The sequence below is a fragment of the Gymnoscopelus braueri genome (genome assembly GCF_963280865.1).
Source record: "Gymnoscopelus braueri genome assembly, contig: SUPER_24_unloc_1, whole genome shotgun sequence".
NCBI lineage: Eukaryota > Metazoa > Chordata > Actinopteri > Myctophiformes > Myctophidae > Gymnoscopelus > Gymnoscopelus braueri.
In genome coordinates this window covers 480885-505240 of record NW_027660989.1, presented here as the reverse complement: position 1 = coordinate 505240, position 24356 = coordinate 480885, and the positions used below count along the sequence as shown (strand labels likewise).

The 24356-nt window shown below is 40.9% G+C and overlaps 2 protein-coding genes across 4 annotated transcripts in view; both read left to right on the top strand.

Moving 5' to 3' along the window:
• Positions 1-24356, top strand: part of LOC308080976 (uncharacterized protein) — a 1029623-nt gene that overhangs the window by 558372 nt on the left and 446895 nt on the right. For 2 of the 3 annotated variants that reach the window (XM_080457384.1, XM_080457383.1), the window contains 5 exons: positions 1121-1337; positions 13245-15039; positions 15137-15307; positions 15558-15731; positions 16054-16227. The exons of the other annotated variant lie outside the window; for it this stretch is intronic. In XM_080457384.1, the coding sequence (XP_080313510.1) occupies positions 1121-1337; positions 13245-15039; positions 15137-15307; positions 15558-15731; positions 16054-16227 (2531 nt within the window). The remainder of the gene's footprint in view (positions 1-1120; positions 1338-13244; positions 15040-15136; positions 15308-15557; positions 15732-16053; positions 16228-24356) is intronic. 3 annotated transcript variants of the gene reach the window in all.
• The window catches only part of LOC308080972 (uncharacterized protein), a gene marked incomplete at its 3' end in the record, with an annotated part of 220493 nt that overhangs the window by 53361 nt on the left and 142776 nt on the right, over positions 1-24356 (top strand). The window lies entirely within an intron of this gene.

Sequence of the window (24356 nt, the reverse complement as noted above, 5' to 3'; positions counted from 1 at the left end):
CATAGGGGAGTACACCATACAACCACACAGGCCCTGCTAGCCAGGCCAAGGGGCCGTGACAGCAGGCATTCACAGCCGCACCAATTGATTCGATCTAGCGGGCACGCAGTCTCACAGGCATGCACGTGCACGGCAGTGTATATAAGGCGTGCATGTTGGTCACAAAAGGTGGTCATACGCTGTAGCGGCGCATACTAGACCACTACACCACTGCTGTTTACTTATCTTCTAGTTATTGTGGCAGTGTCATGGTGCCCTTCACTGTGGAGGTGCTGCTAGACAAGGTAACTGACCACTTAGTGCAGTCTTAACAAGGTGATTGACATCAGCTGGAAGGGCCAGTCTGACTTACTTGAACTACAGGACACATGGGCTGTAGTCCATTTTAGTCCAGAAAGAACTAACATTCTGTACGATGATGTCACAGTCGGCAGAATCATGTTCAAAATATCAAAATACTGAAAGAAGACAAAACACACCAACATCATGCTTAGTAAGTTCTCAACTTCATTAGAATAGGATGGGTGCCCTGTAAGTGCAATATACTTAGCCTCGATCTCCAGGCTTTTATTGTTTAGTGTTGCTAAAAAATAAAAGCCTGGCCCAGCGCGTCGGTGTACTCGGTATGAGGAAGTGTTTCACTTCCCAACCAACCAGAGTGCAGTGGGCGTCGCTCGTAATGTTGTGTTAACGGGGTGGGGGTTGACGGACAGATCGGTGAACCAATGGGATCAGCCGCAATCTCTTGCCGGCTCTTTACACCCGCCCCTCTATACACGAAATCAGGAGCGTTGGGGCAGTCTACAATATACTATGAAGTTGATTGTTAAGTTTGATTTAATGCTTAAAGCGATTTACTTTGGTTAGAATAAGTGTTAAATAGGGGGCCACTTTGACACAGGTAATCCATCGTTCTCTGTTCCCGAAAACAACAAAAGTCCACCACACTTTGACTGTACTACGGTATACACCAGTTCAGCTGTTTACAAAAATTAGGGCCATTAATCTTTAATCCAGTGGACTTTTAATCAATTCAATGTGGTTGTTGTTATTATTATTGTTATTGTTATTATTATATATATTTTTTTAATTATTATTATTATTATATTTTGTGTTTCAGCTGGTTGAAGAGAAACTTGTTACATTTGTGAAGGAAGAGCTGAAGAGGTTCCAGAGTGTTCTGATGACCGGTTACCCAGAATGCTTAGAGAGTCAGAGGAAGTTGATAGACAGTGAGGAGGAGCATAGGAGGAGCTTCAGAGAGGGAGCTCTGAAGACCACACTGCACCTGCTGAGGAGTGAGAAACAGGAGGCGCTGGCTGACATCCTGGAGAGCAGTAAGAACCTTTTTATTTACAGCTTTAACATTATGGAGAGGACAAAGTATGGCAATATGATATATTTAAATAACTCTGTGGTAAATACAGAAATTTCTCTAATGAGAGCTCTACCTTTCCTAGAAACAATTCATACAGATTAGGCTACAAAACTACTACCTTGTAACTTGTAATTGCTGAGGGAATTCCTACAAAATGTTATGACACATAGACACAGACACTCGCTGACAGCACAAATGCTATTACCCTGTCATGCATTTATGTGGGCAGTGTAATTAACGTATCAGAAATGTAGTGTTTTTAAGACTTAGTTGGTGTCTTGGTGATCACTCCGGGACATGTCCCTACAGCCGTGTCTGCTTCAAAATCACCTTGGCAAAGTGGGACGGTAAAAATCTGCATGGTGAGCCTTGGGACAGGACTGTGTGCACAACCGGGCAATTAAATATAATTAGCTTTAGTATATAAATAAACATTATACTCACCAGTGAGATTCCTGGCTGCTCGTGCTCACACAACTCAATGAATGCTTCACCGATTACTATTTAAACTAGAAAAAGTGCTCCTCGGAGCACAGGTCTCCGCCAGGTCAGGTATGTTATTGTGGCCTCCTGGTGGCGCTATAATAGGCCAATGTGAAAGGGGTGTCATTTCTTCTTAGGCTTTTCACAGCAATCAGACACTGCATTCATGATTTGAGGCTTTTGTTCCAAAAATGTGTTTTGCTAAGATTAGAACTGCTGGTGGCGCTATAACAGGCCAATGTGAAAAGGGTGCCATTTCTTCCTCGGCCTAGTGGGAATGTGCGTGTGAAATTTCACGGAAATCGCAAGCTGCGTTCATGATTTGAGGCATTTTGTTCAAAACGGACCAATCCTGCAAACTTTGGAAGCCAACCTTAGCCAATGAGGATGGAATATGGCAAATCGGACAGATCCGTGTTGATCACATGACTATAGAGATAATGTGTACCGATTTGCATGACGTTTGGATAAAATCTGTAGGAGTAAATGGGTTTTGCACAAATGGGCCTCCTGGTGGCGCTATAACAGGGCTATGTGAAAAATTTGGCAGAAGTTCTGAATTGGCATCCAGGGAGTGTGTGTGCACAGTTTAGGAGTGAGCGGATCACTGTGCTGTGCCTCCCGGCCCGGCTTTGAGTTGTTCCGCCACTGCATGAATTGTAATTAAATACTGCTAATTATACTAATAATGATAATAAACTTTATTTGTGTCGCACCTTTCATGACATAAAATGCAGCCCAAAGTGCTTTACATAAAAAGATCAACGAAAGAAAAATAACCCAATATTAAACAAGATTAAAAACACAATCAAAAACATGATCAAGAACAAATTAAAAGGAGGCGAGATCAACATTAAAACAATATAATACAATAGCAAGAACAAAACAAAAATAAAATGGAATCAACTAAAAGCAAGAGTAAAAAGGTGGGTCTTGAGCTCGCTTTTAAAGCCATCTATGGTCTGTCCTATATGTAATGGGAGCTTGTTCCAGGCCATTGGCCCATACAAGCTAGTGTTGTTTTCGTCAACGATGACGAAGACGATATGATTTCGTCAACGGCCCTTTTTTTCATGACGAAAACGTAACGTTGACGTGCTGAACATAGCTCTTTGATGACTAAAATATGACGAGACGAATGTGTGTTTTCGTCGACGAGACGATGGCGAGACGAAATTTGTATTGGGTGGGACGTTCAAAATGCATGAAGAGATCAAAATATTATAGCGATATTATTTCAATATTTCAATTTTATTTTAAAATACAAAAAAGGTCCTTGCGGTCTTGTTTCCATTGAGATCCTGTGAGTGCACAGTCTATGATTTGCAGTTCTATTCCTTCATTTATACTTCTGTAGTACGACGGTTTCGTTCGCCAAAAATAGCAGATCTACAAGCTAACAACGCGTCTCGACCGCACGTCCGGACCGCATTGATTGCTTGAAGATCTGTTGTGTTCATCACACACGCTCCCAAAGTCCCCGCCCCCTTTCTTCTTGGCAGCGAGGCGATCGCAGCTCTTGTCTTGTCAGTCTGCAGTGCTCTGCACAACAGCAGTAATGGACGGAGAGTCAGGCTCTTTGGATATTCCAAAACCGACACGGTGCAAAGTGCAAACTAAAGTTAATTGCAAAGTTTGCAATGTTCGAACGTCACTCGATATAACTTTTAACCAAACGCGGGTGAAACAGCGAAGGTGTCCCGTCCCCGCATAGAGAGTGCACGCACGCACATGGACGGACTTCGCGTATCGATTAAAACAACAATTCGTACCTCGCTTACAAAAGCTTATCAACACCATGAATTAACATAGGAATGACCGACCTGGCTGGATGCATATGCATATCAATGATCCATTGTGTGACCTGCTAGTCTACTGTTAGTAGGTAGGTAGGTGTAATAATACTAGGCTACTGTCAGCAGTGGTGGAAAAAGTACTTGAATAAAAGTATCAGTACTGCAATGCAGAAATACTCACAAGCTCACAACGGGTCGCAAAGCCACGCGTTGTGAGCTTGTAGATCGGCTATTTTCAAATAGCTGAAGTATGGATAAAGTGGTTAATGCGTGTTTTGTAATAATACAAATCTACAAAGTAACTAAATTGTAGTGGAGTAAAAGAACAATATTTGCCTCTGAGATGTAGTGGAGTAGAAGTAAAAGTACTGAAAATTTAAGATAATCCAGTAAAGTGAAAATTCCTCAAATTTGTACTTAGTTACATTCCACCACTGACTGTCAGATGTTCTGTCTGAAGCAGTCTGTTACACTACTAACTCACCATAAGCAGCCTACACTGAATGTCACATGATGCAACAGCTGGATAAAAAGGAATATATATCTATCTATCAGCAGCATAAAAACTAATATTATCTATCTATCTATTAGCAGCATAAAAAAAATATATTATATAAACATCTATCTATCTATCAGCAGCATAAAAACGAATATTATATCTATATATCTATCTATCTATCAGCAGCATAAAAACTAATATTATATCTATATCTATCAGCAGCATAAAAACTAATATTATATCTATATCTATCTATCTATCAGCAGCATAAAAACTAATATTATATCTATATCTATCTATCTATCAACAGCATAAAAACTAATATTATATCCATCTATCTATCTATCTGTATGTAGCCTGTCTGTCTGTGAACACATTAATTAATAAGATATGATGATTCATTATATTATATAATATAATGATTATACGTGCCCCATGATCATATCTTATAAAATGTTATAATCATATAATATAAGTAATCATCATATATGTTATTAATAATCATACAATAATAATAATCCTAAAAACGAACATATGAAATATCGTGATAGTATATTTTTCAATGTCGAACACCCCTACTACGGAGTACGGACCCCTATTTTATGGCATTTCTATCTCTGGGACTGGGACCCCAATTCATATTGTAAAATCAATGTTCATTTAACTCTGAGAGTGTAGCCTACAAATGGAACCAAATGAACCCGTTAGGGTCCATTTGGTTCCATTTGTACACTCTCAGAGTTACAGACCCATAAGGGTCCATTTGGTTCCTAACTATCCATCATTTAGCTGGGGACCCCCTGGAACTCCCTCAAGGACCCCTGGGGGTCCCCGGACCCCACTTTGAGAACCAATGGTTAACTTGGATTGTTTAGCCTTGTATCAAGCCTATGGATTGTTATGAGTAAAACATGCAGGCTTTTTTGGCTGGACAGGGGCAAGTGAAAGCAAGTGAAAAAGGGGGTACGTCAGTGAAGTAGGGGTTCAATGGTTGTTTGCATCATGCCTATGACTGTGACGTGACGAGTACATCCTTGGAACTCAACAGTACAGTAACTTAATATACCTAGTTCTTACATACACTATGTACAGTACAGTATATGTACATTCTAATTTTTCCATTGCTTAGAAAGAGGGTACCATGTGGTTATTAAGCTTTTAAGACGTTTTTCTTTTAACTGCATGAGTTTAAGTGCCAGTTTAGTGCTACCATAATGTACACAACTGTCAAAAATACAAAATTTTTAGTAGGAATACATTTGCCTCCTGTGTGAATTGTGCATATGAATAGGATGGGGCAGGTGTAAGCTACTGTATTTTAACATCAGTCATAATGGTGGTACTTGGAGAGACAAATATTTTTTGGCTGGTACTGGTAAAAAAAAAAGGTTGATAATGAGAACCTGATCTAGGCTATTCTATTTTCCGAACATGCAGTATTTTGTGTGTATTACAGTATGTGTTGTAACACACGTTGTATACTATTGTGTTATCCCCTAAAAATTGGATATATTTTATGATAATACTGTTAGCAGTCATATCTTAAATACAATATGTATATTGACCTAATTAAATTAGTTTAAATACATTATTTTATTTTATTTGTTTGAATAAAACCAATGACTAAAACTAGACTAAAACCATTTGAGTTTTCGTTGACTAAAACTAGACTAAAACCATTTTGAGTTTTCGTCGACTAAAACTAGACTAAAACCATTTTGAGTTTTCGTCGACTAAAACTAGACTAAAACCATTTTGAGTTTTCGTCGACTAAAACTAGACTCAAACCTTTTTGAGTTTTCGTCGACTAAAACTAGACTAAAACTATCAAGGATAGAAATGACTAAAATGTGACTAAAACTAACAAGCATTTCGTCCAAAAAACTAATAGTTGGGTCATCTGTGGCACTTCCGTGACCGTGGAGAGCGAAGGTCCGTTTCTCAATGGATTTGTCATCTAGGAGGGTTATTAAACAAATTTAGCCGGGGTGTCTTTTTTAAAACGGCGGGGAAATTTTGTGAGAGACCAAAATCCAAAATGGCTGCCGTGAAAATGAACTTTTTAATGGTTTGACCTGCAATGATGCACAATACATGGTTTCTGAGCTTATTTTGGTCAAGGAATACATATATGGTGTTTATATAATGATTTGACCTATTGTCGACCTTCAAATGCAAGATGGCTGCCAATTATGAGCTCCAAAAGGGCTTATTTTTCAAAATCGTCACAGAGCCTTCATATTAGGCTCAAATGAAAGCTCTGCTCATGATGAGTTGAGTTATCCATCTGTGAAAGTCGGAGATCACCCTTGTTTGCTTCAGCAGGGTGAGTTATTGGTCCCAGATGCAGTTTTCACAAGGTTGTCTGACTGTGCTTTGTCTGACCTCTCACCCTAGACCTGTCCGGTTTGGTAAAACCTGCTAGGAGTTTCCTCCTACTGGCGTAGCTCGCAGGGTTCACTGAGGTACTCAAGCTCCCTTACCACGACAAGGTGAACAGTCAAAAGGGAGTATTTTATTTATTGATGTATTTATTTTCTTTTCTCAGAAATACTAAAAGATAATAAATGAGTCAAATGAAAATAAAGCGATGGGGAAACGAAAAACATGACTGGTACCGTACATTAGCATAACTATGGTGCTTCAACAAATAGCATTCCAAAATAATAACTGATCAACGGGCAGATTTGGAGGCAACAGCGTCTCCCTCTGGCTGACACAGCAACCATGTAAAGTCAAACTGAAAATATAATTGTTAGAATAAAACACACTAATGTTCACATCACAATATTATAGAAATAAAGGAAATAAGGGTGGAGAGAAAAGGCTGGTAGAAAACACAAAATACAGAGTAGGGATGGATATAAAGTAAGCTAAGCAGACGATATAACGTAACAACTTGTTGTTGATGGTTGATGAGAACCGGAGACAGAATCACTATTCTTCATCAGAATCTGTTGATTCTCCAAACTGACTCCATTCGTCATCACTGCTACTCTCATCTGAGCAGTCATGAGATGTGAGCTGCTGGGGCAAGGGGGGGAGGGTATGGCGCACTGGCCGGCACTTCCCATTCACTAGTTTCCAGCCGTAACCAATGGGGGAAGGATGTTCTTGAAGGTTGTAATGGAGCTAGCAATATGTAATGTAGTTTGTCCTTTCCACATGAAGATCCAAGGTGTCCTCATCAGGTGGGAGACGAATCGTACACTTCTTCTTCAATTTGTGCCACTTGGAAGCTCTGGCCTGGCCACACGTAACATCTGCACTCTCTGCGTAAACAATTGAGAGGACAAATGCATTCATATCTGCTCTCACTTCATCTTTCAACTCCAGACTCCCACCCACTCGTCCCAGGAGCTCTCTTGCCTCAGGAACTACCATCACCTTCTTCAACACCTTCTTCTTTCCATGCCCAATGAAGCCTGAGGTGTGGTCACTGCCAGTGATCACATGGAGAGGTATGATGATGTCTGCAACCTCTTCAGAGAGCATGGCACGGCAGTTGATAAGGCGGAGAGCAGCATTGTATCTGCCTCTGGATGTTTGAAGACATAGTCTCCTTTAGCCACGCCAGTGCTGAGGATGGTTGACACTTCTCCCTCACAGTATATGATATCATCCTGCACTTGACCAACTTGTGTTTTCAGCTCTTCTTTCACAAGTTTCTGCAGTCTGACCTTGTTTCCTGAGTTGACCATGAGTTCACTGAATTCAGCAGCACCTGGGAACCTGTCTTGGGGTTTCTGGAAGATATTTGGGACCTGTTGATGTTTTGCTGCCCGACGATCATGCTCATCATCCTTGATGCTGAAGGGAAGGTCATACTTGTCGTTGATGAGAATGATGAGGTAAGCATTGGCATGGCGTGAGAAGATAATTGCGCAGATTTTATGCAGGTAGTCAATCCAACAGTACTCTGAACCATCCCGCTTCCTAGCCTCTCTGTCCTCAGGTGTGGGGGTGGCAAGCCGCCATATCATACCCATGTCTACAAGGCTCACAAGGTTCTGTGGTTTCTCAGGAACTGGTTCTAGGGTGAAAACCTCTAACATCTTGCTCTTCACAGTCTTGCGCATTGACCCATCCACATTGAAGAGTGAAAGGCACTCCTCTGTCACTCTTCTCTCAAGGGCTGATTCAAGTTGTATCATACCAGATCCCTCTGCTAGGTCCACCAGGGCCACAAGTCCTGATCTCTCCATATGGGCCACCTGCATAAGAGCACCAGAAGGTGTGCAGATCTTTTCACTTGCAAAATTCAGTCTCTTATTCCTGTGGATGGTTGCAGTAAGAGGCTTGATCTTGGTGAACACCCGCTCTTGCAGAAAAGTCTCGACCTGCGCTTGGCCATCTGGAATTGCAGTCATAAGGTCATGCAGTAACTCTGGTGAGGCAACCAGGCCAGACTGTAGTGACCTCAGTGTAGCTGAGATGTCAAATGGGTCAGCTTCAAAATCCCTCATGCATGCCTGCAGGTCCTGAACTGCTTGCTCATCCTTCTTCATCCTCGCTGGCTGGCATTCGACATGCTTCCTGTGACGACGCTGGCACTGGAGGCCCCGCTTCACAGTAGACTTCACCCTTGCAACGTTGTTTGCGTTCCTTGTTGTCGAGAACAGTTGTTTCTCATTCTGTAAAAGCTGAGTCCATCCTTGCTTTAGCTTTGAGTTCAGATTCATAGTTGTTTCTATCCATAGATCGAGGGGCTGGCAGGAGTAGGGTAGCCCTGTCATCGACTGGGTAAAGTGATCGTTGAAGAACTCCATTTGCTCATCTGACAGTGAAGAGAGCATTGCCCAGTAGTCTGGCAACCACCTCCCATAGTCATGGTTGTCGTATGCCATCAGTCATATTCTCAGTAGCCTACCCTATTTAATGGGAATCCGCAAATCAGCAACTGCTGTTTACACACAAACATTGACTTTATTGACCTCAGAGATTACTTCTGTGTACTTATACTGTATATTATTCAACTCATCATGAGCAGAGCTATCATTTGAGCCTAATATGAAGGCGCTGTGACGATCTTGAAAAAAACTCCCTTTTGGAGCTCATAATTGGCAGCCATCTTGCACTTTTGAAGGTCGACAATAGGTCAAATCATTATATAAACACCATATATGTATTCCTTGACCTAAATAAGCTCTGAAACCATGTATTGTGCATCATTGTAGGTCAAACCATTAAAATGTTCATTTTCACGGCAGCCATTTTGGATTTTGTTCTCTCACAAATTTTCCCCACCGTTTTAAAAAAGACACCCCGGCTAAATTTGTTTAATAACCCTCCTAGATGACAAATCCATTGAGAAACGGACCTTCGCTCTCCACGGTCACGGAAGTGCCACAGATGACCCAACTATAAGACTAAGACTAAATCTAAAATGCCTGCCAAAACCAACACTGATACAAGCAGAAAGCTGCTTCGCCATGTTTTTCAGAATTCATGTTTGGCACCTCGAGGAGGCCAGCACTAGATTAACTATTTGGTCTGCATTTGCCATTGTCCCACCATACATCTACCGAAACAGGAAGGAATTGGTAAAGTAGTAAAGCCATCTTCTTCCTTGATTTGAATGGTTGCCTGGGCCAAGTGTGACATTGACGAGCAGTTAGATACCCCACCTTGTGCTGAAAAGTTTAGAGTAAAGAAATGCTGTGCATAACGCTCCATGCAAGAGAGAAGTAGCACAAGGCACGCCTTACCATAGGAAAATAATGATTTTGTTGATGCCCCCCTAATGCATGCTTTAACCTCACTAGAGGCAGGGTTAAAGATGGTTGTCTGTCCAATACTTTATTCCTAAATAACTAAATATATCTAATAATATCTAAAACAGTACTGGCTGGATTGCCATGGGATTGTCTGTGAACCTTCAGGAACTACAGAGGATGGCTCCTACTGATAACTGATAACTTGAATTATATGGCCTTTCATATAGCGGCGTCATAAGGACAAAAGGTCCACTTGCACTCAAACTCCTACACAACATATCTCTACCATTACTTTAACCCTTCCATTGTGTTAGGGTCTTTTATGACCCGTTTTCAAGTTTGAATAGGTAAAAAGTACCCTTTACATTTCCTTATTGGAACGAGGCTTCATGATATCCTCATAAATAGCCATTTTAATGCAACAAAATTATTTATCATCATTTTAATTAATTCTGATGGTCTCAAAAAAAAAAAAAAGTGACACTTATGGTGTTAGGGTCCGAAATGACCCGGCAAAGAAGTGTGGCTCAATTCCCCCCCAAATTGTCAATATTCAATGTTTACATTGAGAGTGAGAGAGACTTGTCCTCAATTAGCATTTGCTATCAGGAGTAAAATAAAGTTTGAGTTTATGAAAAATAAATGACTTTTTACCTTCTATGGTATTCGGGTCATTTCGGACCCTAACACCACTAGTGTCACAATTTTTTATAATTTTTAACATGTTTTTAAAGTTAAAAAACGAAAACAAGTATTTTTTTTTTTTTTTTTTTTTGGAAGTGTGTTCTAATTATTATTCTTAATTATTCTATTATAGCTAGATAACATCATTATCCATTGCCTTCATTATAGGAAATTTAATGAGTGAATTTTAACATTTTTATAATAGAAAACGAGATATATTGAAAGATGAAACCCTAGCCCTAACCCAACATAATATTTTAAAACACATGGATATGAATGCATTACAAGTCAGCTATGAGGTGGGAGATTTTTTTTAATATGAAAATACGTATTTTTTGAGTATTTTGGGCTGATTTAAATCACGGGTCAAATTTGACCCGCTAACACCACAAGTGGATGCAGTTTTCTAACACAATGCAAGGGTTAACACATTGACTGCCAGAGTTTATTCATAATGTACTCACCCCTGTGCCAGCAATTTGCGTGTTTTTTAATTTTTTTGTTTTGTAATTTTTCATTCAAATACATTCTCTGATTGTGTTGTCAAGCACCTACGATTGTTCCACCAGTAGAGAGCAGCACATCCAAACATTGATCACCTCGCTCACCCCCTCCCAAACAGGCCCACGTCATATCCGGTAATTCAAAGGATGTGACGTTTTCGACAATTCCCGTTCCGCTGATCAGCCTGAAAACGACGTGATACACTACGACGATCACTGTTAGTCACCCGGACCAAAGAAAATAGAAGTTGAGCTGTCCGTTTGTCTTTTATACCGTGTGAAAAACAGTGTTTTTCCTTATTCTGGCCGAAAATCACCGGAGAAAAACAGCGTGACCCGGAAATGTTTTTTTTTTTTTACATCCGGCTCCGGGTGAGTGTGACGTAAGTGGAAAACGAAAGTGTTGATGAGAAATAAACAAAGCCGTGCGATCACAGATTAAACAATGAAAATTCAAAAGAACGTGTCAACTCGTTCTTAGGAATCCTGGCACTCAAGCGATGGATTTGAAAGAACGTGTAGACGGGATCTTGGCACTGTATGTGTTAAGAAGTGGTGCCATGGTTTTGCACTTTGTTTTTCATGTGTCTATGAGGTTGACAGAACTTCATTAAGCCCCCTGGTGGTGTTTTTATGGTGTTTTATGTCTTCTCTGACTATTTTGAGTTTCTACCTGGAGGCTGAAACCTTGAGGGTCAAACGTGCCAATAGAAAAACAGCCCTTTAGTGACATAGTAAAATTATACCCTCCCCCTCATTATCATAACACAACAGGTGTGGGCATGAGGAGGAGGAGGGACTAGGACAGGTGGGTGGTGCTAAGGTGGTGGAGGAGGTGCTAAGGTGAGAACCAGGTATACTTAATGAACTGGAGGCGTGTCCACATAAAAACATAACTTTAACAATTTATGTACACTTTTTTGAAAAAATCTTCCTCCTAGTATAACCATAATACCTGATGATTATGTTTTAGTGGGGGGGGGAATCACTGAAAATCACGGCACCCCGTCTTTTATATTTTGCATTGCAATTTGCTATGGGCCTTCATTCTGCCGAGATGATTGATTTTGGTGATCCAATAGTCTTTCTTCCAGCACCACCATTAGAACAAAATGTGCACATGCACACAAGATTTATCAAGATCTAATGTCACAAAACTAGCCAAGTACATTCATGTTAGACAGAAGATGGACAGTGTTCTTGGTTCTAGTGACAAATTACGTCAAAATGTTCCTTTGCGCACACAATATTTCAAAATCTAATTGAAATCGAATGCAATCAACAAGAATGATGTCATCCTGCAACATAATGACCCAGCACAACAAAAAGATGGCTATCATGTTTACACAACCTCTCATTTGAGGACCACAGTGACCAAGCACAGCAAAACTCTGACAATAACACATACATCAGGTCAGGTTATTTTTTTCTTTCCTGCATTATTTTATCTGGGAGAGTCACTGTTTTCTTAAATCACATCAGCTGATCATGTAAAGTTAGTCTTTCATACGATTGTGCAGTAATGTAACAAGATCAATACCTTGCTTCTTACGTCATGTCAAGTCAAAAATGCTACATTTCTCAATTACCATCTGGTTGATGTGTTTGGTCTCATTTACATTAAAGTTGCTGTAGACAATATTCAGTGCCCAAAATTGCGGCACTATACTTCACATCACAACCCATCAAGATTTCCTTATTTCCCTGAGTTATGTCTGTGAGGCAGCACTCATGCCGTTTCCACCATTGTAACACAGTGCCTGCCTCCCAATTGTCTGTTTAGGGAAAACACCTACCTTACCCAACGAAAACAGAAACAACACAAATAAGGTCAAACTAAATTACTCAAATGATTATTACACATTCATAATATTATTTTAGGAATGCTTATATTCTGCATCTTTTACATGAAAAATTATCGAAATCATCTTTAGCATCTCATTTAGCGGCCGTAGCTTAGTGGGTAGAGGGGCTGCCTGGGTAACAGAAGGCATCAGGTTTGATTTCCAGCCCTGGCAATTTATTGAGGTGTCCTTGAGCAAGACACTTAACCCCTAACTGTTTCCCCCTCCGCCCCATGTCTGACAAATAAAACAGACTTTCCCCTGTGGGAACAACATAGGTCTAAGCTAATGCTAAGTATTATTATTATAGGTGTTTTCCTTTTTTTTTCTTTTTTTTTAGAAACCCTTGCTGCTGTCAGTCAACGACAACTCAAGTCTAATCTCAGGAAGAAGTGTGAGTGTTTATCTGAGTGGATTGCAAAAGAGGGAAAGCAAAAAACACCTCTGAATCAGATCTTCACAGAGCTCTACATCACAGAGGGAGGGAGTGGAGAGGTCAATAAAGAACATGAGGTCAGGCAGATTGAAACAGCATCCAATAAACCAGCTAGACCAGAAACTACAATAAAATCTGAAGATATCTTTAAACCTTTACCTGGTACACATGAACCTGTCAGAACAGTAATGACGAAGGGAGTGGCTGGCATTGGTAAAACAGTCCTAACTCAGAAGTGCGCTCTGGACTGGGCAGAAGACAAAGCCAATCAGAACATCACCTTCATGTTTCTATTAGCTTTCCGAGAGCTGAATTTGGTGAAGAAGAATTACAGCTTGGTGGGACTTCTTCAACATTTTTTTGGTGGAAACAAGGAAGCAGACATCTCCAGCTTAAAGGGGTCCCAAGTTGCGTTCATCTTGGATGGATTAGATGAGTTTCGGATTCCTCTAGACTTCAAGAACAATGAAATCTTGACTGATGTCACAAAACCAACTTCAGTGGACGTGCTGCTGACAAATCTCATCAAAGGGAACCTGCTTCCCTCTGCTCACATCTGGATAACCTCACGACCTGCAGCAGCCGATCAGATCCCTTCTGATTATGTTGACAGGGTGACAGAGGTGAGAGGGTTCACTGATCCCCAGAAGGAGGAGTACTTCATGAAGAGATTCAATGATGAGAACCAGGCCATGGCATTCATCTCACACATCAAGACATCACGGAGCCTCCACATCATGTGTCACATTCCAGTGTTCTGTTGGATCACTGCTGCAGTTCTGGAGGACATTTTGAGAACAGAGGAGAAAGGACTGCTGCCAAAGACCCTGACTGCGATGTACCTCCACTTCATGGTGGTTCAGTCCAAACAGAAGAATGTCAAGTATCATGGTGGTGCTCAGGCAAATTCTGATGGGAATAGTGAGGCCATTCTGTCTTTGGGGAAATTGGCTTTTGAACAGCTGGAGAAAGGTAACTTGATCTTCTATGAAGCAGACCTGAAAGAGTGTGGCATTGATATCAGAGATGCCTCAGTGTACTCAGGAGTGTTCACTCAAGTCTTTAAAGAGGAGTGTAGGTTGTACGAAGACAAGGTGTTCTGCTTTGTTCATCTGAGCGTTCAGGAATTTCTCGCTGCTCTTTATGTCTTTCACTCCTTCGTCAACGCTGGTGTCAACGTACTGTCAGAACAACAAAAAACCTCCAAGTGGTCCAAGCTGTTTGGAGACAAACCTAAGTTAGATGACTTATACCAGAGTGCTGTAGACAAGGCCTTACAAAGTCCAAATGGACACCTGGACTTGTTCCTCCGTTTCCTGCTGGGCCTCTCAGTGGACACCAACCAGACACTCCTGCGAAGACTGCTGAAACAGACAGGAAATACGTTCCCAACCAATCATAAAACAGTCAACTACATCAAGGAGAAGATCAGAGACAATCCCTCTCCAGAGAAAAGCATCAATCTGTTCCACTGTCTGAATGAGCTGAATGATCATTCTTTAGAGGAGGACATCCAACAGTACCTGACGTCAGGAAGTCTCTCCACAGACAAGCTCTCTCCTACTCAGTGGTCAGCTCTGGTCTTCATGTTGCTGTCTTCAGAAGAGGAGCTGGACATTTTTTACCTGAAGAAATACTGTGCTTCAGAGGAGGCTCTTCTGAGGCTGCTACCAGTGCTCAAGAACTCAAAGAGAGCTATGTAGGTGCACTGATAACATGACACATTTAATATGTGATGTGATGTTTATTTTACGGAAAATAATATACAAAACATATTATCACTAATACTTCTTTAGGCTGAGTGGCTGTAACCTTTCAGAGGGATGCTGTAAGGAATTGTCATCCGTTCTCAGCTCCAACAGTAGTCTCAGAGAGTTGGACCTATGTAACAATGCCATACACGATTCAGGAGTAGATCTTCTCTCTGCTGGACTGGGAAGTCCAGACTGTACACTGGAAACCCTGAGGTAAGTATTCCTGAAACTGTTATGAACAGGTGACAATTTATAAGTAAGCATGTGAAGTTTATTCTGAGAAGTAGACTTTTTGTTTTAACAAATACAATAACTTTCTATATTCAATGCAAGAAAATGTGTGAAACTTTTCACTGTGCATGTGTGGGTGTGTGTGTTTGTTTGTTTGTTTGTTTGTTTGTTTGCGTGCGTGCGTGCGTGCGTGCGTGCGTGCGTGCGTGCGTGCGTGTGTACGCGTGTTTAGGTTGTCGGGGTGTCTACTCACAGAGAAAGGCCTTTCTTCTCTGGTCTCAGCTCTGAAGTCTAACCCCTCCCATTTAAGAGAGTTGGACCTATGTTACAATGACATAGGAGATTCAGGAATAGACATTGTCTCTGCTGGATTGGGGAGTCCAGACTGTACACTGGAAACTCTGAGGTAAGTATTCCTGACACTGTGTTGAACAGGTGAATATTTAAAATAAGCATGTGAAGTTTATATTCTGAGAATAAGATAGAAACATTTTAACAGACAATATAACTTTCTATATTTAATGCAAGACAATTTGCAAAACTTTTCACTCTGCATGTGTGTTTGTGTGTGTGTGTGTGTGTGTGTGTGTGTGTGTGTGTGTGTGTGTGTGTGTGTGTGTGTGTGTGTGTGTGTGTGTGTGTGTGTGTGTGTGTGTGTGTGTGTGTGTGTGTGTGTGTGTGTGTGTGCTTGTGTTCTTGTGTGTGTGCATTTGTGCGCATGTTTGTAGGTTGTCAGGGTGTCTGGTCACAGAGAAAGGCTTTTCTTCTCTGGCCTCAGCTCTGAAGTCAAACCCCTCCCACTTGAGAGTGTTGGACATGAGCTTTAATCATCCAGGAGACGTAGGCGTAGCCCAGATGTCTGCTGTTATGAAGGATCCACACAGTAGACTGGACACTCTTAGGTATTAGAGACTTGATCTGTGTGTGAATGTCCCCATCTCTTTGTGAAAAAACATTATCAAGATATGTTTGTCTCTCATGCTTATTATTTTCAATATAACTTATGATGAGATATTTTTCCGTGGGAGAATGTTTACACCACTGAACTTATACAGCTGTGAGTTAATGAATGACTATAAAAGAACATCACAGCCACAGTGTTTTTTGTTTAAAAAAATCCCACAGTTGTGGTAGATCCATTCTTAATAAAATAATTAAATGCCTTCACATGGAATAAGTTCCCACTTAGAAATACAGCACAGTTCTTACAAAGCAGCGCAACATAGAATATTGTGTAAAAGTGTACGCAATACATTTGATTAAAACTAGATGCATTAAAATGGATTTAAAAGAAGACAGATTTAGTTCTCCTCATTTCTATGGACAGATTGAGCTATAATGGAGAGCACATTTTTGGAACGCAAGTTATTTCCATTTGTGTTCAACAAGTACAGTAGGTTTCCTACCTAACCACATGACCTATTTTTTAAAACTTTTTTTTTACTTTATTTGTTTATTTGGACAGGACAGAGCATATTAATGGACGTCACATGGACGTAAATACACCGGATTTAGCAAAGATGCTAATTTTCATCCGCAGTCCTCATACAAAACATAAAATCAGAAAACAGACAGACAAACGGTGGAATACCTAGGTGGAATTACATAGGGAACACAGCGTAAAAATAAACCTAAAACATGATCACAAATGGTTGCAGCTTTGGTTTTCAAGCAACTATCTTTTCAGATTGAATTTAAAAGATGGAAATGTAGCACAATCCCTTATACGCAGAGGAAGGCTTCAATAGAAGAGTAAGGAGACCACCTCCAACCACCACAGTGTTAGTTATATTGAATTATTATTATTATTAGTAATAATTATTATTAATATACTCTACCATGCACAGGGATGCATTGGTCCTGGGATGCGGTAACACACCGTGAGCAGGAGCACGCACACGCGTCGATTTAAAACAACCCTTAATTCACGCCTCAACAAAGTTTACACAGGCTCCCGACTGCCGGGTGTTACACCAGCATGAATTAACATAGCGACAGTGCGTGTGACGTCTTTAAAATAGCCACTGACAAAATCACCAATACAACACTGACCATACAGATTGGTCAATATATCATTTTGTTCACGAACATAAGTTGCGGATAGACGTTTTAAGGGATGGATGAGTATGGCTAGTGTACATCAAATATGAAGCCTACTCCACAAAACCAGGAAGTAAGCAAACCATACAACCACACAACTCATTGAGCCACACATTTAGCAACCTTTTAATACAGTGGGCCTATTCAAATCACATCATGTCAGTACACTGAACATTAGACAATATGAGCTGTCACCCATGGCCTTGATGTCACTTTGTCCCAATGTGATCTACTAGGTTTAGATTAGGGAATCATTTTGTCACTCATACTGTAATACTGTACTGTATTGTTTAATTGTGTAAATGCATTGAAATGCATTGTTTCTATTAGAATGTGCAAGTCTGACTTTGTCATTCCTCCACCCCCAGTGTCGACCATGGTGGAGAATGCAGGCTGAAACCAGGCGTGAGAAAGTGTAAGTGCCTATTATTTTGTATTCATGAAATCAAAGCAGCACACATCCAGCTATTTAGATGAACAGCTCACACACAAAACAACATGTGACATTCACTCATTCACATCCTACTCTGAATGAAGATGATAACCATAATGTGTAGGCTCATACAGTTAATGCTATAGAGGCCCCTCAACATTTGATTCCAATTTGGGGTTGTTGAATGTTGTGTTCATGATATTTAGTGTTTCTTGTTTGTTTATAGTTTTTTACCTTAACAAAAAAAAGCCACATATGTAATTAAAAGCCAGTTACAGGCAAACCGAGTGGAATATCATTCATTGTACACATTGTTACATTGTACCTAATTTAGTATAGATTGGTAAAGGGGGTTGGGGTCATGTTTCTGCAACATTTGTCACATGTATGGCGCCCTCTATGGGTCTAAGTGAAATAGCTTTTTTTGTTGCACTGTGTAGAGGCCCCTCAATATGTGATTCACATGTGAAGTTGATCAGACGATGCATTCATGTAAAATAGGCCTTTCCCGTAAACTTGGAAGCCAAATATAGTCTATTGGTGTGTAATATTAGAAATCAATGTGATTCTTGCTTATCACATGCTCCAGCCTATATAGATAATACGTTGTGATTTTTGCTCAGTTCTGAACAAAACCTGTAGGAGTAGTAGCAAAAAGTTTAAATAAATGGTGTAAGATGTAGACAGGTGAAAGGTCAGGCAAAAATGTAAGGTGGGGGCAGGGCCATCCGCTCTCTACATATATTATAACTCTATGAGTTACGCTAGTGACGTGAGATCTATGTTTGAGTCTTTGGTCTGAATGGTTGTGGCTTTGCAGGAACTAGCAGTGATTGACGCTTCAGTGAGCTCCATGCCCATGCCTGTCTGCTCGTGCACTACGCAGTGCATGTTCAAGTTTTACACACTTGGCTCATGTTTATACATGTCCCGACTGCCTTCTCATTTGAACACTGGAAAATGACCAGGGAATCAGGTCTGGACATTGTCCGGTTTTGGCCTTTAATACATTTAGCATGCAACAGGAAAATATCATTTTCAGATGCTTTCACACATGAAGGTAATAGTCTGATTTGATCAGGTGAGGGGCGGGGTCTGGGTAGTAGACGCATACATTAGCTACTCCCACTTAAATATAACGAGGGAGATGCAAGGATTTGACTTCCTTCCACAGAACATGACAGATACATTGAATTGCTTGACATGTGGTCTCCCGTTGATGCACCCATACAAAATATAAACGAAACATCTTTACTACCATAGTAGACCTAATGTAGACAACGAGCTACAACCTTCTTTTCATCAAAACGAGCCGTCCTCCGAGCTGGAAAAATAACCTTGGTCTCTATGTACAGATGAGTTACAGTACTAAAGAAACGTTTTATGTTTTGTTTTGCTTATGAGCCATTTAATGGAAGTTCGATTGGTAAATATTTCCAACTCAAACGCTAATAAAAAGCAGAATGAAACTTGATTTTAGTTAACTACTGTATCTCTCTCCAACACCTCATAGACCAATTATTTGTTTACCAACATTGAGACTGGACGCACAGGTGATTGTTTCATGTAATCAATTCCCAACATATTGTTTTGGGGTGCGCTGGTTTCAGTACATTCAACCTCCTCTTGTGTGTTGGCTAGTGAGGCGCGTCCTAGCGAGACCTGACATAATGGGTTTCATTTGGTGTCGGGCCTGCGCGCGCATACTGGTTCTTATCAGTGTGACGTTGTCTGTTAAGGGGTCTATAAGGAGGGGAAGCTCAACTCGTTGATAATAGAAGTGCCATTGACACGTCCACTCGCTTAATGTAAATTCCCGACATTCATCGCATCATTTTTGAGACGTTGCATGTCCGATTCTACTGAGCTGGAATGTTGTGTTTATACATACAGCCCCTCCGTTTAAAGTCTGGAAAACTTCAGTAATACAGTGTATGGAATACAGTGTATGGAAGTGACTTGAAAGTGATAGTTACACTGACACACAACCCTTTTTCAATGTTTCAGCAGAAAAAAGTATGTCAAATTTAGAAAAACTTAAAATGTGACTTTGGTGCTGTATGTATATTTTGATGCCAATACTTTTGTACTTTTACTCAAGTATATCCTTTAATGTAGACCTTTTGCTTGGAATAGAGTATTTTCTTATCTTGCAGTAGCTTTTTGCTACTTTTACTTAAGTAAAACTGGTAAATGGTCCGGCCGGCCTGGGAATCAAACCAGAGATTTGCTGTCAGGCATTAGAGCCACAGGCATTAGGTACACGTCCTACCCAAATTATTTATATTTCTTAGTTGTTTTTTTTGTTTGTTTTTTTGGGCTATTTGGGTATTAAAAGCCATTTAGACCGGGGAAAGAATCTTTTTATTATTTATTTCTTTGACTATTCAAAAATAGCAGATCTACAAGCTTGAAGCGCGGCACTCGGTACAGCACTCGTGAAAATGTGTGCAAATCTTTGAATATATCTTTTTTAAAGCAAACATTTTTAACTCCAATCTTTGATCTTGGGATTCTACAAATGTCTTCTAAATCCTAACAGTTTTCTAAAAAAAACGTATGTTGCTACTGTTACTCAGTGGTGCTTAAAACCTTTTTCATGTCAAGGACCCCCAAAATGATATGTATTTGGCCGTGGACCCCCATCTCAAAATATGTTGTTCCAGGGACCCCCCAGAAGCAAAGATTTACAAGTTCCCTTTAAAACTTTTTTTTCTAAAATAGCTGATCTACAAGTTCATAGCGTGGCACTCGGTGCCGCGCTATGAGCTTGTATATCTGCTATTTTTGAATAGCCAAAGTATAAAATGAGGCGCAGTTTATGGAGCTAGTTCAGGCCAGGCAACTCAAGGGATTGGGGCAACCGATCAGGTGACTAGGTCACATGCTCTTTCCTCCTGATCGGGTGGTTATAGGTACTGTGCTGTTACCTGCTCACTCTGGCTGCCCTGTCTTGCTGAGCCGACGTGCGTCGTTATTGCTGCTGCTGCTGCTTGCTGAGATCTGCTACCGCTGCTCGCTGCTTACCTGCTGCTGCCCATGAAAGTCATGGATGGATATTGCGTTGCTGCCATTGTCCATGCTGCGCCAATCATAGCTACTCAGCTGTGTGCTACTGGTTCTAAACGTGGTGTTACTTTCTTTACTTAAGTAAAAAAATAAATGAAATTATGGAAAAAATCGCTTGCTAAAACGCTCAGCTCAAAAGCAGTAGCGTTCGTCATTGATCGATCTCAGTATGGTCAACTAGAGAGTGTAGAAATAGAGTAACGACACGCTTGATCCCGCCGCAAACGGGCTCCTTGAGCTTAGTTCCAAACATTGAGATAGACGGAGCATTTCCGCATTCCATTCTTAAAATGGGAGTCGACGCTAATGTCAGAACTCTCTTTATGGCACTGGGTTAACGGTAGTTCACCAACAGTGTTGCTTAAATTGCTATGTTTCTTATCGTAAGCAACGATGGGCTTGGGGTTCTGTTATGGTCCCCAGTTTAGTGTGTATTTGTTCAAAGTAGTTCACTTTATCTCAAGATTTGGGTTTCTAGACCTGGCTGCTTGCTTCTCTCTCAAGAGATGGCAACACCAATCTGTCGATCACAGAGAAATGGATGGCGTTCGCGGTGCAGGGAGAGAGAGAGAGAGAGAGAGAGAGAGAGAGAGAGAGGGAGGGAGATAGAAAAGGCATGGCGTCACTTTTGTGAGTTGCTTTGCTTGTTCTGGCTCTAATGTTCAGATTAATATCTTATGTACTGGTTAAAACACGGATGTGCTCAGTTGGCTGCATCTTGCTTAATGTATAGTTTAATATATTTATGGATAGTTCAGTGCCTTCTTTAGACGGTACTCTTATTCTGAAGAGCTTGTCCATCAGATGTTGTATTTGAGGCTTATAGTTGATGACCGAACACATCTCTACCCAGGCGGATGAGAGATGAGAAACTAACTTGTGAGATAGTGTTCAAGAGTAGGTTTTTGCACTGCAGCTTAAATGTTAATGTTCAGCTGCTAGAACTAATTGAAAATGATTTACCATTAATCTATAGGATGTTCTGTTTCGGCGCTGGGCTGGAATGAATGAACTATTACGTTATGGGATAAAAGGGTAAGCTTTGTTCCGTATTCAGCTGTCTACTCTATGATTGGTTGATTTTCTAGTGTAAACTGGGAATTGTAGTCTCTATATTTATCATTTTATGTAGTCTGCGTGGTAAAATACATTTCAATCAGGCTGAATGGCATAAGATGGTAAGTAATTATAGTAAGCCACAGCAATTAAAGTATTATATTTATAAAATGAACTTACTTGCGACTTGCAAATGTGAGTAAAACAGCAATAATGCATGCAAGTATCACAGTGTAGGATTAATAAATGTGCAAGTCTAGTTGGTGTTAAATATTATAGGTTACGGGTTGTTCGGATTCCAATCATCATTTAGCAGTATTTTAATCAGAAGGCTGCGAGTATGTTGTAAGGATGTGCATAGATCATTCTATGCTTAAAGCAGTCTGTAGTTGTGCAGTCTGGCATTATATTGTGTTACTTATTTATGGACAGATAATAAGGGTAGGGATGATTTATCTCCATGTGCCGATGGTGGCTATAGTTATTTACCTCTTGTATAGCTATAACTGGTATCTAATTGCAGAGTAGGAAAAATGGCATGGTAGAGTTGTTGTAGCACAGGCTAACACAGTACGTTTGCTTCTTGTGGAAGCTTTAGATTGTCGTAGCACAGGCTAGCACAGCATGTTGCTTCTTGTACGGAAGCTTTAGATTGTTGTAGCACAGGCTAGTCAGCATGTTTGCTTCTTATGTGGAAGCTTTAGATTGTTATAGCACAGGCTAGCACAGCATGTTTTGCTACGTGGAGGCCGAATTGTTAGCAAAGCTATCTCAGCATGCCTTGCTACGTGGATAGCTCTGGATTGTTTGTAGCACAGGCTAGCATAGCATGGTTTTCTTCCCACGTGGAAGCTTGAATTGTCTTAGCACAAGCTATCTCAGCATGCCTTGCTACGTGGATAGCTCTGGATCGTTCGTAGCACAGGCTAGCATAGCATGGTTTGCTTCCCACGTGGAAGCTTGGATTGTTCGTAGCACAAGCTAATTCAGCATGTTTGCTTCTCATGCGGAAGCTTGGATTGTTGGTAGCACAAGCTAAACACAGCATGTTTTGCTTCCCATGCGTAAAGCTATCAAATTGGTTGTAGCACAAGCTAACTCAGCATGCCTTTCTTATGTAGATAGCTCTGGATTGTCGTAGCACAAGCTAAACACGGCATGCTTGCTTCCATATGGGAGGTACATGGTATATAGAAAAGTTGGTTGCCAAGTGACGTTGTCATGTTAGGAGCATCAAGATTACAGAAGTAAAGTTTGCAACAGGATAGTGGGGCTTCAGTAGAGTCAAGATATCAGTCATTTGTCCATGTTGGCTGGTGCGCACCAATTAAATAAAATTAGCAATATTATAATATTGCCGCGACATATCTCGCAGGACGGATAAAAGAGGGACTCCGATGCTGGCTGCTCCTGTTATCAATAGTTACACTATGTTGATGGGCTCTTTGCTTGTCTCATGCTTATCAAAAGCTGGGTGACTGGAAGTATTTGTCCCCGTATAAAAGGCGCTGCTGTATCCGCCAGAGTGGGATGCTCACGGCATATTTAGCACCACATCACGGTGTGTTCATCACTGGTGTCGAGTGTTGCAGCGCAACCAGCAGCTTGCGGTGTGCGACTGACTGTGTCAGGATTTGAGGCCACTCTCGCACATTGACGTGCAGCATGCGTCCCCACACATCCACAAGCGAAGCACGCACACTTCACCGGGGATGTGTGAGTGGCTTCAGGAAGTAAATTCCTGTCCCAGCGGTCTATAACGGCGTCATCTCGTCCAGGGTGGCTTACCATGGTAATTGCAAGGATAATTCTGGTTCTAGATTCCAGGTTGAGCTACCTACGCTCTTGGCGGCACTGTGAGCTCTCAAGGCAGCGTGAGAGAGCTGCTTGAGATGTGGGCTTCTCAATGTTCTCAGCACTATGCTGCATCATCTACTGTGCGGGCTAGCACAAGGCTCTCAAGGCAGCGTGAGAGAGCTGCTTGAGATGTGGGCTTCTCAATGTCTTCTCGGCACCTATGCTGCATCATCTACTGAGCTGCTAGCTTGCTACTAAAACTCTGCTAAATCAATTCTGCCAATCCTCTGGCGTCTGGCTCTGTTGGGCCGATCCAGACTTGCAACAGATGGCATTTTGTGCTAAATCTATTAGGCTATGGATGGAGAGGGATATCGGCGTTAGTTAATATTATTCACATGTCTAATAATCTGCGTCAAGCTCCGCAAGCTATAATTTAAGCTTGTATACTGTATTCTTTCTGCATCAACTGCTATGTTGCTAATATGCGCCACATGGCGCTTAATCAATTTAGACCAAGGCCGATTCTAAAATCTCCTTCTAAATCTGTTCTGGAAACTTCAAATAGTTTTTTAA